At 44.3% G+C, this 13,648-nt stretch overlaps 2 protein-coding genes across 6 annotated transcripts in view; one reads left to right on the top strand and one right to left on the bottom strand.

Annotated features, from left to right (window-relative positions):
* Positions 1 to 8: 8 nt before the first annotated feature.
* On the top strand, positions 9 to 9,115 carry LOC117417255 (fizzy-related protein homolog). 4 transcript variants are annotated; one of them, XR_009330769.1, is made up of 14 exons: positions 9 to 134; positions 1,282 to 1,511; positions 2,610 to 2,711; positions 3,284 to 3,347; positions 4,025 to 4,155; positions 4,649 to 4,731; positions 5,457 to 5,640; positions 5,815 to 5,880; positions 6,014 to 6,116; positions 6,501 to 6,685; positions 7,224 to 7,540; positions 7,658 to 7,762; positions 7,877 to 7,969; positions 8,450 to 9,115. XR_009330769.1 is itself a non-coding variant. In XM_034029244.3 (14 exons), exons 2-14 carry the CDS (start codon positions 1,437 to 1,439, stop codon positions 8,489 to 8,491), a joined length of 1,464 nt encoding a protein of 487 aa, XP_033885135.3. In that variant the 5' UTR covers positions 9 to 134; positions 1,282 to 1,436; the 3' UTR covers positions 8,492 to 9,115. The 4 variants fall into 4 exon arrangements, 3 of the variants coding, with proteins under 3 accessions (XP_033885135.3, XP_033885132.3, XP_033885134.3); XM_034029244.3 differs by having other exon boundaries at positions 4,028 to 4,155; positions 7,224 to 7,457; XM_034029241.3 differs by having other exon boundaries at positions 7,224 to 7,457.
* Positions 9,116 to 10,528: 1,413 nt separating this feature from the next.
* The window catches only part of ipo13b (importin 13b), a 44,901-nt gene continuing 41,781 nt past the window's right edge, over positions 10,529 to 13,648 (bottom strand). The window contains exons 18-20 of one of the 2 annotated variants that reach the window (XM_059035114.1): positions 13,068 to 13,157; positions 12,665 to 12,846; positions 10,529 to 12,116 (exon numbers count right to left, since the gene is read on the bottom strand). In XM_059035114.1, coding sequence (XP_058891097.1) covers positions 12,020 to 12,116; positions 12,665 to 12,846; positions 13,068 to 13,157 — 369 coding nt within the window. In that variant the 3' untranslated portion in view covers positions 10,529 to 12,019. Of the gene's footprint in view, positions 12,117 to 12,664; positions 12,847 to 13,067; positions 13,158 to 13,648 lie in introns of those variants that run through there. The other variant, XR_009330768.1, reaches the window with a different exon arrangement.

The following is a 13,648-nucleotide window of genomic DNA, read 5'->3' as shown; positions in this document are numbered from 1 at the left end:
ATTAAACACGGGAGCTCCGGTATCTGCAGGTTAGAAAAGCTAGGCTTGCTGTACGTTAACGCTAAGACTCTGCAAATATCTGGTCCGGAGCTGCAGAATGACACGTTGTTTCTCTTGTTAAATATGGCCATCAGGTAAGATTGCTTCTGTGTAAAGCGGTTTTATACAGTGATGTCATGACAACCGCTCTGCTGGGTTTGTGTTGACAACCGAACAGCTGTGTGTGAGGGGATATATATTGACATCAGAGTCTTTACACGACAAACAGAACACCGGGGTGATTTTTTAAAAGTAGTAATTTATGTTACAAGCTTGATACGAGGTTTTTATTTTAAATAGCGACATAGTTAAAAATTGTACGTTAAAATTGTAACATTTTTAAAAACCATTCAGCTCTTGGCTCCCGCGGGTCTTGCTTGCGTTGCGTGTGTTATGTTGGCTGTTTTGGAAGGAAGTGCTCGATCATCAAGTAATACACGTTGCTTTCTTTGTAATAGTTTTTGTTTTGCTTTTGAATTGCCCGAAGTGTCCTAAAATACGGTAGGTTATTGTAGTATTTATTTGTACGGTTTTGTACAACATGTGTGATCTTCACAGTGCATTTGATAATAATTGAAGCAAATCTTTTCTCAAATATTTGTTTGCTATTGCCATTTTTAGTCACACGCATTTTATGTTGAATTTGAAAGTGCATACGACCATAGATAAAGTGCATTGCTTAAAAACACGGATTTAGGATTACATCTAGGGCGATTGCCCTTATAGCTTGCTGTGAACTGCACTACTGTTTGCTTGGGCTAATGACATGGTTTGAGTAGCTGTTTGTGTACAATGTGAATGCCCTGTGATCACACCCCACTCATTGAACTTTCCGATGGCATGCCCAATGATATTCCTCAATGTAAACTGCGCTCAGACACCCGTTCGGAAGCCTTGTTTAAACATTCACGGTTCTTGTTGTAAACAGGACCGCTCTATTCAATTGAAAATGCAACATGTAGTGCCCCCGCACTGGGTCCTGGGTCCTGGAGTTGTTTAAACAGAGATCACAGAAGAGAGGGCAGGGCTAAACAACATAGGGAGCTCACACTTTACACAGGGGTGCTGAGAGATGGAATAGGGTGAAGTCCTTGTCAGCAGCACCTCTTGCTAAGTGACTGAGCAGGTCACTGATTCCTGTTGTGCATCTTTTCTCTCTGCATTAAAATAAGAAGACCCCCCCCCCCCCCAGAAAGGAACAAGCTTGTCTCAGGTAGTTCAGTAATGAGTTTCTGCTTTCAGGAATGCTGCGCTTTCCTGAGGAGGTAGAGGAGGAGGAGGAGGAGGAGGAGGGTCGCACTGCTGGTTTCGTGGGGTTAGCGCTCAGTTGACGGGCCTGCTTGACTGTCCACGTTGTGTTGTGTGTGTTCAGCTTCACCTCGAGTCTCCCCACTATCATGGATCAGGACTATGAGAGAAGGCTGCTTCGGCAGATCGACTTCCACAATGTAGCAGACAACGTCCCGTCACCAGTAAGTGTACACAGGGATACCTTGCTCATTATTATTATTATTATTATTATTATTTATTTCTTAGCAGACGCCCTTATCCAGTGCGACTTACAATTGTTACAAGATATCACATTATACATTATTTCACATTATACAGATATCACATTATTTTTTTTACATACAATTACCCATTTATACAGTTGGGTTTTTACTGAAGCAATCTAGGTAAAGTACCTTGCTCAAGGGTACAACAGCAGTGTCCCCCACTGGGGATTGAACCCACAACCCTCCGGTCAAGAGTCAAGAGCCCTAACCACTACTCCACACTGCTGCCCTCATTAGACTGTTCCCTTTGATGTGAGATCAGTAATACAGACTGAGCACATAACAGTAAGGGTGGGTTCCTAGCATAAATGCTGTCTTGTATCTTTATATATTTCTTGTTTGTTGTTTTTTAGATAGATAGATAGATAGATAGATAGGATTCAGAGGTGTAATGTCTGTAACTCTGTAATGAAAATATTATCCAAAAATAAAAGCAAAAAATTAAAATAGAAATAAAAATCTTACCAAGTTAATATTGATTGGTTTTAGTTTGAATTTCTTGTTTTGTTCTGCTGAATACCTTCCAGCCCGGCTTTACTAGATAGTTAATAGGATTTACCTTCAAGTGCCACCGGATGGCCATATTGTAATTTAATATTCCAATTGCTTTGATTGGATTTACTGGACACATGCCCTCCGGTGGACAAATGAATGATGCTTTCTTGTTCTTAAACTGGGGAAATGAATCTGCAGGATTTCATAGACTCGTCCAGCTTTTGTTTTCTCTAAGCATTGGTGCGGTCTTATAAAAGAAGCCTGGTGCCTGACTCGCTGCCAGAGCTCACATGTCTCTGTCTGCCCTTTCGTATTTGTCAATAATCAAATACAAAAAGTAAATTATGTGCAATTTAACATTTAGATGTGTTTGTTTCAACAATGCCATTCTAGTTATAATTCCATGCCCCGTTTATCTTTAATTGACTCGTACTGTGTCTGCCGATTCTCCTTCAGACTGGATCTCTTGCTCTGTGCTGGTGTTTCTGTGTGATGTGTAAACGTTGCTTTTATTTGTAGTCTGCGTCTGTGAACTCTCTAGCCAGTCTGCACAAAACAGGAGATCGCTTCATACCAGCCAGGGCCGGGTCCAACTGGAGCATCAACTTTCACACCATAAATGTGAGTCACGGAGCCCTGTGTGGAAGCGAGCCTCGTCGCAGTGTCAGGGAAGCTTGGGAAGCACTCTGTTATGCAGATATTTTAACTGGTGGTGTGCAAGACTTTACTGTGCTTTGGAGAACAAGATTATGCACAGTAATATTTCAGTGTTATTGCTTGAGTAAACTGTATATTAGGAATAAGGTGAGCTGTATTTAGAGTACCTTGAAACATCCCTTAAAAGCCACCCTGCAATAAAGGCCATACTTTCACAGTCCCAATTCCATTGACGTCAGTGTTACTAGACCTTCAATATCAAGGCCAGCTTCTATTAAGGCCACATTATTAAAGTCCCCTGACTGGCCTCAAAAGACAGGTTTCACTGTATCTGCTGTATTCCCAATAATAAAGGAATATCCTTGTTCTGCATATCTGCACTTCCAAGCTCAGCGCATGTTCACATATTCAGAACAGCACTGTAAACACATTGAATGAGAACGTAGCATTCCCACCCACCCATAGGGAGAGAGATAGTGGCGGCTGGGCACTATGCAGGTTTATTGATGAGGGCCTGCTCTTACCTCCCTCTGTAGGAGAACGGAAAATCTCCAAACCAGAACAGAGTGTCAAAGGAAGCCAATTCAGACAGCGGAAAAGGTATTGCTGGATTCATTTTCCATCCTTCCATTTGAATGCTTTAAAACCAGAAAGTAGAAAAGACTTCTGTGCACAGGATGGGGGGGGGGGGGCTAACCTGTCTTTGAAAAGTATATTCCAGGGTCTGTATGTTTCAGAAGAAAATCATGATACCACCACCTTCCTCTTATCATGTTCAGAGTTTTCTTGCGTGTCACACACCTATCTTATAAAAAGTTTGCGGTCAGCAACAGTAGTGCTTGAAGCAATGTGAGCTCTTTTTTACTGCAGGAGCTGAGAACCAGCTGCTTGAAAGAACCTGTCTTGTTCCCACCTGCCTTCTCTCTTAATTAAGACCTGGCTTTTCATTCTGAGTTCACACTGTTCTGGGGAAAGGCTGTCACTGACTCTCGACAGTGTGAACAAGATCAGTGTTTATCTGGGAGCCAAGAAGAGCGAGGAGATGGTGTCATTATTCTGCCCTTTTCTCAAGAGGCTAATCTCTGATTTCATTGTGTGCCAGTCTACTGTATCTTATAATAGTATTGACCCTCATTATAAGCATTACTAAATGCAATAGGAAAGTCTGTGAAAGAGCAGGTTTATCAAGCAGACCCAAACCCCCGTCCCCAGCCCTGTGGGTCATGGCACCTGGTCCAGGGCTGAGCTCCTCTCCTCTGACCTCCTGTCTCCTGTAGCAGACAGTGTTGCCTACGCTGCCCTGCTGAAGAATGAGCTGCTGGGAGCCAGCATTGAGAAGGTGACTGACCCCCAGACTGAGGACTGCCGCTTCCAGATGCCCATGCAGGAGCGCAGCAACCTGTTCAGGGTGAGAGCTGGGCAGAACACAGCCATACACGCACACGCACACATCCGCACACAGTGCACTAACAAGACAGTCATCCAGAACTACTCAACACGCAATAGTGCTACATTTAGAAATACTAAAAGAAACTTCATAGGTTCAATGACAAACGTTTCCACTAGAAGTCTTTTACAACGTCTTTAAGACATTGAACCTGTTAAGTTTGGTTTAGTATTTCTAAATAATAAGAGAGTACTGTGTGCCGGGTATAAGCTGCAGCAATAAGAACTGTATTTTCCCTTTATGGTAGAAGTACATACAGTCTGTCTGTCTACCTTGCTCTCATGCTTTTCTTAGCAAAATTCGATCTTTGAGGATCTTCTTCTGGAACTGAACTGTAATGCATGCTGCAGATGTTCAGGGCTAGCACTGTCTTGCTCACGCAGTGTGATTGCACACTTCCTTGTGTGCTTTACAGAGGATACAGATTTATAATTTTTTTTTTCTCTCCCTTCAGTATGCTTTGAACTGCAAGAAAGCACCAGCTGACGATGGCAATGAGATCTCTCCTTACTCACTGTCCCCCCTCAGCAATAAAAGGTGAGTGTCGGGGTGGGCACTGTGGTGCTCTGTGCTTTTCAGTCAGTCCTTCACACAGCTCCTAGACTCACGGGCCCTGGTTACTGCTGCAGCACCCTTTCCAGGGCTGTAGCAATGACGGATGTTTTTTAATACAGTTTATACAGTTGACCTTGTCTGTTATGGTATAAAGGCGGTGCGTACTTGAATCTTGTGAGCAGCAGACAGTTGCATGGCTAGAGAGACTGGAAATCGCCCTCAGCAACGGTCGCTGAAATAAAATATAAACCAGCCTTAAAAGTGTCTTATTTAGAATACTTTGGCGTGAGCAACAGGGTCACGAAGCAAAGCTGATAATACAGGGACAGCTGTACATAATGCATGAGTATAAATCCTTGTTTTAATTTTTAAAATAACACAATACGCACTTAAATGCAAGTGTCCACGTCTTTAGAATTTTTGTCAGTGGGTCGTCTGCTGGGCAAAATAAGATACTGGAATGTCCTGAAATCTGTCATTCTGATGGGCTGAGAGGGGCTTTGTGATCTATACATGTGAATGTGTGTTGCACCATCGGTACATGCCTTGAAAATGCCCTTGAAAATGCAAACCCTGTTAAAACATGAAGAACCGGATTTAATTGAATCCCGTAGTGAAAGCTTAGCAAAGTGTAATAAAGCCGAGTGAAAGCACTGGTTAAGCCTGGGTAAGCATTGTAAAGCCCAGAGAGGTCTGTCTGTTTTCAGTCACAAGCTGCTGCGCTCTCCGCGGAAGCCCACCAGGAAGATCTCAAAGATCCCCTTCAAGGTGCTGGACGCCCCGGAGCTGCAGGATGATTTCTACCTCAATCTGGTGGACTGGTCCGCCTCCAATGTGCTGAGTGTGGGGCTGGGGGCCTGCGTCTACCTGTGGAGCGCCTGCACCAGCCAGGTGAGCCAGGGGAATGGCCAGGAAGGGGTGGGGATACCACTGAGAGAACTGTGAGGTTAGAAAGAACTGTCCTGGTTTGTTGTTATATCCTAAGATCTGAATGAAGCAGGCCGGTGTTTTACAGTGTTGCGTTGCTGGCGTTGGCGTGACCGCGTCTCTCCTCTTGTTTCCAAGGTGACGCGGCTGTGTGACCTGTCGGTGGACGGGGATTCTGTGACGTCGGTGTGCTGGAATGAGAGGGTGAGTGAGTGAGTGCAGCTTTACACTGGGGCTGCTGAGAGTAGTGGGGAAGCACAGCTTCAGTTTGTGTTGGAGTTCTGGTGCCTGCTGGACCCGGGCCTGGTTGCTCACTTGATTCCTTACCGCTCTGCAGGGGAATCTGGTGGCTGTGGGAACGCACAAGGGCTACGTGCAGATCTGGGACGCTTCGGCCGGGAAGAAGCTGACCTGTCTGGAAGGGCATTCAGCCAGAGTGGGTGAGTGAAGGGCAGCTCTGGACCTCCCATAGACATGTAGGTGCACAGCAGGGTTATACTGTGTATTTACCACGATTTGCCATGCTTTTTTAATATGTTTTACCATACACCTCTGGGTATTACAGTGTTTAACAATGCTTTATTACACTTTGATATGCTTTTAATCCTTTCATGGTTCCTACAGCCACCAGGTTCCCCTATAAAGCATAAAAAAAACTGAAAACATTTTCAATGAAAAATATATTTATTATGTGTTCAAAACTTTTTAGTTAGTTTCAATATTTCATGCATGAAAAGGTTAATATGATCAACTTTTATAAGGGAACTAAATAAATTCAACGACGATGACGATGACTCCTGACGCTGTGTGCCGGCCTGTTTCAGGAGCGCTGGCCTGGAATGCAGATCAGCTGTCGTCGGGCAGTCGGGACCGGCTCATCCTGCAGAGGGACATCCGCACCCCCTCCCTGCAGGCAGAGCGCCGGCTGCAGGGGCACCGGCAGGAGGTCTGCGGACTCAAGTGGTCTCCGGACCACCAGCACCTGGCCTCGGGGGGCAACGACAACAAGGTGTCAATCTCCTCCATTGAATCAGTGCTTCTTTATCAGTGCTGTTCTCTCCAGTGCTGCTGAATGAGATCAAACCACTCTTTTATTTATAAGCCTTGTACAGTATAGCAAAAAAAACAACAAGCTGTGTAACATTTTCTGAGAGACAACATTGTTTCCATGCTACTCATAATGATAAGACAGCATTCTGTGAATGCTTTGTATATTTGTACGCTGTGGAAGTGTTTGTGGATGTTAACAGGATCCTGAAGGATTTTTTGCTATAATTGATAGTGAACCCTGATACAGATACAGCCGTCTGAAATGTGTATATCTGATGTAAATTATATTTAATTAAAATTAGCTATATTGTACAAGCTGATTTTCACTAACTCAGAACAGCCAGTAAGCCGACTCATGGCAAAGCCACTGTGACCTCTGAATCGTGGGGTGAATATCAGCTTGCATCGTACAGCACCGTATACGATATTCTACATGTTCTGCATTCCTAAACCCTGCTGGCTGACCCTGTGTCCCTGCTTCTCTGTCCCCCTGGCAGCTGTTTGTGTGGAATAACTCCAGCCTGAGCCCAGTGCAGCAGTACACGGAGCACCTGGCCGCGGTGAAGGCCATCGCCTGGTCCCCCCACCAGCACGGGCTGCTGGCCTCCGGGGGGGGCACTGCTGACCGCTGCATCCGTTTCTGGAACACGCTGACCTGCCAGCCCCTGCAGTGCGTCGACACGGGGTCCCAGGTGTGCAACCTGGCCTGGTCCAAGCACGCCAACGAGCTGGTGAGCAAGCCATCCATCCCTCCATCCCTCCATCCAGCCAGCAAGCAAGCGCTGCAAACATTCCAAAGCAATTCCCAGCCTCGGTCAGTTTAAGATCAGTAACTGGATATTCTAGATTCCATAGTATTTGTGGCCCCCTGCTGCACTGCTGTACTCCACAGCCAGTCTCTCACTGCTTCTCTCTCCCTCCTGCTCCACAGGTCAGCACTCACGGCTATTCACAGAATCAGATCCTGGTCTGGAAGTACCCTTCACTCACACAAGTTGCCAAACTCACAGGACATTCCTACAGAGTTCTCTATCTGGTAAGAAAAACTTTCCTCTAGCCTTTATATCACCAGGGGAAACCTGAACTTGCATGCGGCCCGCTTATTGGAGCTTTCCAGGAGTAGCTAACGAAAGCGATTTGTGTCCCCTAGGCTATCTCTCCTGACGGGGAGGCGATTGTGACCGGCGCCGGGGACGAGACCCTGCGGTTCTGGAACGTCTTCAGCAAAACCCGATCCACCAAGGTAAGCCTTCTCCTCCCTCTGCCCTGACACACGGCCTGGCAGAGACTGATTGGAACTGGAACTCAGGAAGGCTGGACCTGTCAGCCAGGCTTGAGGCAGAGGCTTGCCCTGCTCTCCAGGAGCTACAGCGTCTGCACAACTGAGTGTTGCCTCTTCCTGGAAACCTTTAATTGGGTCTCATATTTAAAATCATTGTTGGATCTGATGGACAAGAAAGAGCAGCTTCCTTAACAGGTCTGTACTGTAGTCACCTGATACACACAGCAGCAACAGCTGTGAGAGTTGCAATTGTTTTAGTAGATAAGTGTATCTTCAAGAAGGCATTGTTTGTATTATATGTATATGTATGGAATAGTGACAGCGGATAGCTGTATTGGCCGACTTAGCTATGTAGAAAACAAGCACAAGTTATAGAAGTTTAATACTCTGTTCAGATCACTTTGGTTTTTATATTCCAATGTATTTCCTTGTTTATTTTAGGAATCCAAATCCGTCCTGAATCTCTTCACGAGGATTCGATAGGGAGGGAGGGATAGCAGGCTCTGTCGGACTGCAGCAATGCATGCTGGGGAGCAGAGAAAGCCTCGATCCGAGAGCATTGGGCAGAGAAAGGGCCTCTCGCCCATCCAAGCGAGCGGTCAAACGGTCAACAATACCGACTCAGCCATCTGGACTCTGCAGTGCCAGTCTGGAGCTGACCAGTGAAGCCATGGCCAGTTCCCAGCTCATTACTGGTTTGCCAGTGAAATATTCTATTGATTTATTTAGGGGGGATTTTTCTTGCATTATTTGAATCCAGTTGGGTTCTAGCTAGACACTTTTTAAAGTCATGACATTTTTTTAAAAAACACTAGAAAAAACACCAACAATTATTTTATTGTATGGACAGTTATTATAACAAAGGAGGCCTTTTACTTTGACTTCCGTGGACCTGTCTCCAAGGTGTTCTCCCTGACAGTGTATGTGCAATAGCAGACTTCTTGTGTCTTTCCATTCCCTGGCAGCTGGAAAATGAATATCCCTGAAACTGGAGGAGTGTGATGGAATGTTACATTACTGCAATACATCTATCTGTGAGCCCTTTGAGGACTGTGGGGTTTTTTAAACGCATTTTTATTAATTAAATCAAGTTTGCAGTTCATGAAACCCAAGTTTAGAAAGCGCTTATCATTTTTTAAAGCACCGTTTGGCATAGGAGAATGTTTATTACTCTTCAAAACAGTTCTTACAGTAACAGCACCCAGTAACTCCAGAGGCATGAGTGTAATGAAACCACCCTGTATCACTTTGCTGTATAAGCAGTTGACAGAAAGTGCAAAAAAAACAGTAGACCAACCAATCTCCTAGTTTGTGCAAAGGTTGCCTCTTTCTCTCCCAACGAAATAAGAAACTCAGAACACTAACTAATCCTACTGTACCCAAGTTGTTACTGTGCTACTTCAATAACAAACCAGTGTTGAGATAATATTCAGCCTGGCGGCACTGCCCGTTTTTCATCAGCTTCATGCTAAATTTACCCTAAAGCTACAAAGTTTCAGGGAGATTCAGTCCTCCTTCTGGATCTACAGGCTGTAATACATTGTATGCATTATTTGCATATTGAGAAGTCTACAGTGAGCATATCATCTGGTAAATATCACTAGTGTGACTATATTGGTCAGAACTAAACTAGGATGTGATTGTTTCAGGGGAACCTCACAAAAGGGAACAAGTGTTGCATCTTTCTGCTACCAATACACCCTGATTGCAAAATAAAAAGGCAGATGTATTAGCAGAAGAATGTTTTTAAATTTAATTTTTTATATATATATATATATATATATATGATTTCCATTACACGAGAGTAGATGTTAAAACTTCATGCTGATTTGAACTCGGCTCTCGCCAAGATAAGCACCAACCAAGACGTAGCTTTACAGTAAACTAATGTGATCCATATGTGTCTCCATCCATTTATTATATAATTATATAAAACTTAAAAAAGAAAAAAGGGCCATGAAAAATGAAAAACGAGTTACCTTCTAAAAGAAATTGCATATTTATTTTCTGGTTTGTGAAAATGCAGCTGCTACAATATCCAACAGTGTGTCGTGGTTCAGAATTCATTTCGAAAATGTATCATTAAAAGGCCAGAACAATAATAGTGAAGCATCTAACCGTGGAACTCCAGTCAGGGCCCCCTCGGTATGGTCAGGGCTAGCAGAGAGGCGACACCGTACTGCTTGGGGTAGGGGAGCTTTACCAATGTAGTGTAGAACAGGGGATGAAATATAGCACTGTCTTCATGCACAATAAATACACTTGATTAAAACATACTGAGTAGTTACTGAAGTGAATTAATTCCTGTTACAGGGTTGCTAGAAGTTCAAACACACTTCACAACATGTTGTCTGGCACTTTATGTTGGTGTTTCTTCAGTATTAAAAAAAAACAAAACTTTATTTTATGTCATCGGGTACAAAAACTTGCCTGTGTGTTTTTTTGAGGCTTGCAAATTCTAATGATACAGTAGATCTGTTTAAGCAAAAATCTCAAAAAATATGATGACTCAAAATCAAACACACTGCAATATATTTAATAAATTAAAACTCGGTACAAAAAAAATGTACATAACCCGTATTACAACAGGATGCCTTCATCTATGTTTTACAATTCAGACCCCGCAGAGCTCAGCCCAGCCACACTCGCACATTGGAGCTGCAGGGCAGGACAGGGTTTACAGCCTGAAAGAGGAGAGCCATCTTCACGTGGCAGGTGGGCATTAGCCCCTTATTTGCAATTGTCTGGCCAGGAGCCCTCTAGAAACAGATGATTCCAGTTGTGCTTCTGCAAACTATTCCATATTCAATAAGATGGTGGTTTGCAACGGATAACGCCTGTGAAACATCCTTCATCAACTGTAAAAACCAAATAACAGAAAGGCCCCCTCCCCAAGATATGCCTGCCGCTTAACGTTGCAGAACAGCAGGGCACATTAGAAGCCATGTTCGCAGCCTGCTTTACACAAGTCGTAAAAAAACACTGGTCTTGTTGGATGTTGCAATTGTAGGGTCAATCTGGAAATGTCACAAGCGATTAACGAGGGAGAGGGGAGTGCGGGGTTAAGAAAAAACATTTGGTTTGTCTGCATGCTAGTGGTTAATCTTTACGAAGCAGAGCAATGCAGGAACGTTTGCCAAAGTGCAGAAATACAATATTTAGCATCGTTATTATTATTGTAGTCGTTGTCATCGTCTCAATTTAAAGGTTTTTTTTTTCTTTCCCCCTTTCAGCAGCAGTTCATATTGGATCTCATCCACAAGGAAGTATAGTAGTGCACATTCTACATATTGTTGTTCATAAAGGTGAAAAAACAAACAGACCCCACAGAATTCACAACTGTCATCACACAACTTTAAACACACACTGTTTTAAAATCACATACACAGAATACCCAGTATGTTAGCGACACGCAAGTCAGCACGCCTACGCTTCTTGATGTCTTTAATAACCAGCAGTTCCTACAGCTCCAAGTTCAACTTTTAAAAAAAAAAATCAAATCAAATGATACGGCTAAGAATGCAACCTCCATCCTACGCTTCCCTCCCTCACCCACCTCCCTTTCCTTTCTCTCACACAAGTCCAACAGCAGTGCAGCTCCAAAGGTTGTTCTTAGAAAACAGTCTTTATTTGTGATGCATCTCAGGAAGAAAATTTGAAGTACTTGTGCTGGGTTCAGAAAGCATGCGTTAGGAAAGAGTCTGAATTTACCAGGGCAGGACTTGCTCCTCTATGCGGTGTGGAGAAAGAGAGAAGATTCCTTTACAACATATATATATATATATATAATTATTATTATTTTTTTTTTTTTTAAAGAGGGAAGAATTCTTCTTGTTCTTCAGAAGTGTCTTAAGTTTACTTCACAGCAGCACTGTGTGTCAGGATACCAGGGGAGCAAGCAAGAAGATGATTGGATCTGTTTGAATTCTTTACATGTTGAGTCTCTTACGGGAAAGTCTAACTGACCCACGCAGGTCCGTTAAGCGCTGGGCAGTGCGGTTCACAGCCTGGTCAGTAGTCAGCCACGTACTCTGTGCCATGCAGACCACGGCACAGCAGCGTGAACTCCTTCACCATCTCCTTCACTCGCCGCTTGTTCACACGCTCCCTGAAACACACAACCCAGACATTGCACTCTGTTAGAAGAAGACTAAACTGACAAACGTGGCATGGAGAAATCCAACCCAGTCTGCCTTTCAATCTCATGTTGCTTGAATTATGAATTACAAAATGGTGATAATAAATGAAAATAATTCAAGCAAGTCTTCAAGGGGAATGTAGGGAGGGAGGAGTTGATGTAGAGGGAGGGAGTACATGAGGATCTGCTGGGTGAAGGTGTCTCCTGGATGACACTGTGCAAGGGGAATGGAGGAAGTACCTGAGGATCTGCTGGGTGAAGGTGTCTCCTGGATGACACTGCAAGGGGAATGGAGGGAGTACCTGAGGATCTGCTGGGTGAAGGTGTCTCCTGGATGACACTGTGCAAAGGGAATGGAGGGAGGGAGTACCTGAGGATCTGCTGGGTGAAGGTGTCTCCTGGACAACACTGTGCAAGGGGAATGGAGGGAGTACCTGAAGATCTGCTGGGTGAAGGTGTCTCCTGGATGACACTGTGCAAGGGGAATGGAGGGAGGGAGGGAGGGAGGGAGGGAGTACCTGAGGATCTGCTGGGTGAAGGTGTTTTTCTGCTCCTGGGTGACGCGTGAGGAGGGGAAGCCTGGCTGCTGCAGCACCTCCTTGAGCCACAGCGACAGGTAGCTGAAGCAGTGCTTGTTCAGAGCAAACAGGATCTCTGCAAACTGGTCCACCAGGGTCCGGGAAGACTGGCCTCCGATCCCCTGCCAGGACAAGATACTGGGGTCAGGTGCTGCTGTGTGTGTGTGTGTGTGTGCGTCCTTCTGTCTTTTTTTGTTTTATTTTTTTTTAAATCAAAAATCGTAATTACATTTGTCAAACAAAATAAGGTTGTCATACATGCAAATAAAAAAGAAAAAAGTAAATAATCAAGGAGCAGCACAGCGGTCGGCTGGGTCTGCCCTCTCGTCTGCTCTCCTCTCACCTCCAGCACAGCCTGCAGCAGCAGCTTGCCATCTTCATGCACTACCTGCCCGATGGGAGGAACATCTCCACAGCGAGGCAGCAGCTCCGTCTGAAACAAGACAGCGAGGGGCAGGACTCGATTACACAGAGCTGGCATCACACTGCACACAGTTCAAGACGGTACAGTTACGCAGAGGTGGCATCGTCACACAGAGCTGACAACCTTCAGTTCAGACAGCATCTGTGAACCTCACAACTCTCCACTATACTGGACTATATGGCACCCTATTGTACCAGTACTTGCATCAGCTTGTACTCGTACTGAACTGCTACATACCTCGCCGTATTCTACTACTGCTCTTAATTATAACTATTCACTGTATCTTGTACTTGATTCTACACTCAGATATCCATATTCACGTTTTTGGTAACTGCTCTTATTTGAAATTGTTCTTATCCTTTTATCGTGCTCTTACTGGACTTTACTCGTATAAGCAAATATTTTTACTATAAGTTAATTGCTCTTAGTCGAACTCGCTCTTAAATGTAATTTACTGTATTCTTTGCTCTTATTTGAATGTGATCTTATTTTCTACTGAC

This window comes from Acipenser ruthenus, chromosome 12 (genome assembly GCF_902713425.1).
Source record: "Acipenser ruthenus chromosome 12, fAciRut3.2 maternal haplotype, whole genome shotgun sequence".
In the NCBI taxonomy this organism is placed as follows: domain Eukaryota; kingdom Metazoa; phylum Chordata; class Actinopteri; order Acipenseriformes; family Acipenseridae; genus Acipenser; species Acipenser ruthenus.
The sequence above is the reverse complement of the archived record's forward strand: the minus strand, read 5'-3'. Positions and strand labels throughout refer to the sequence as shown.

Bases quoted from the DNA above. Each gene is read 5' to 3' on its own strand.
- LOC117417255 (XM_034029241.3), top strand. From the start codon at position 1,437: ATGGATCAGGACTATGAGAGAAGGCTGCTTCGGCAGATCGACTTCCAC. The intron at 2,712-3,283 runs GTGAGTCACGGA...CTCCCTCTGTAG, and splicing joins TCAACTTTCACACCATAAAT to GAGAACGGAAAATCTCCAAA. The intron at 7,458-7,657 runs GTGAGCAAGCCA...CCTGCTCCACAG, and splicing joins CCAAGCACGCCAACGAGCTG to GTCAGCACTCACGGCTATTC.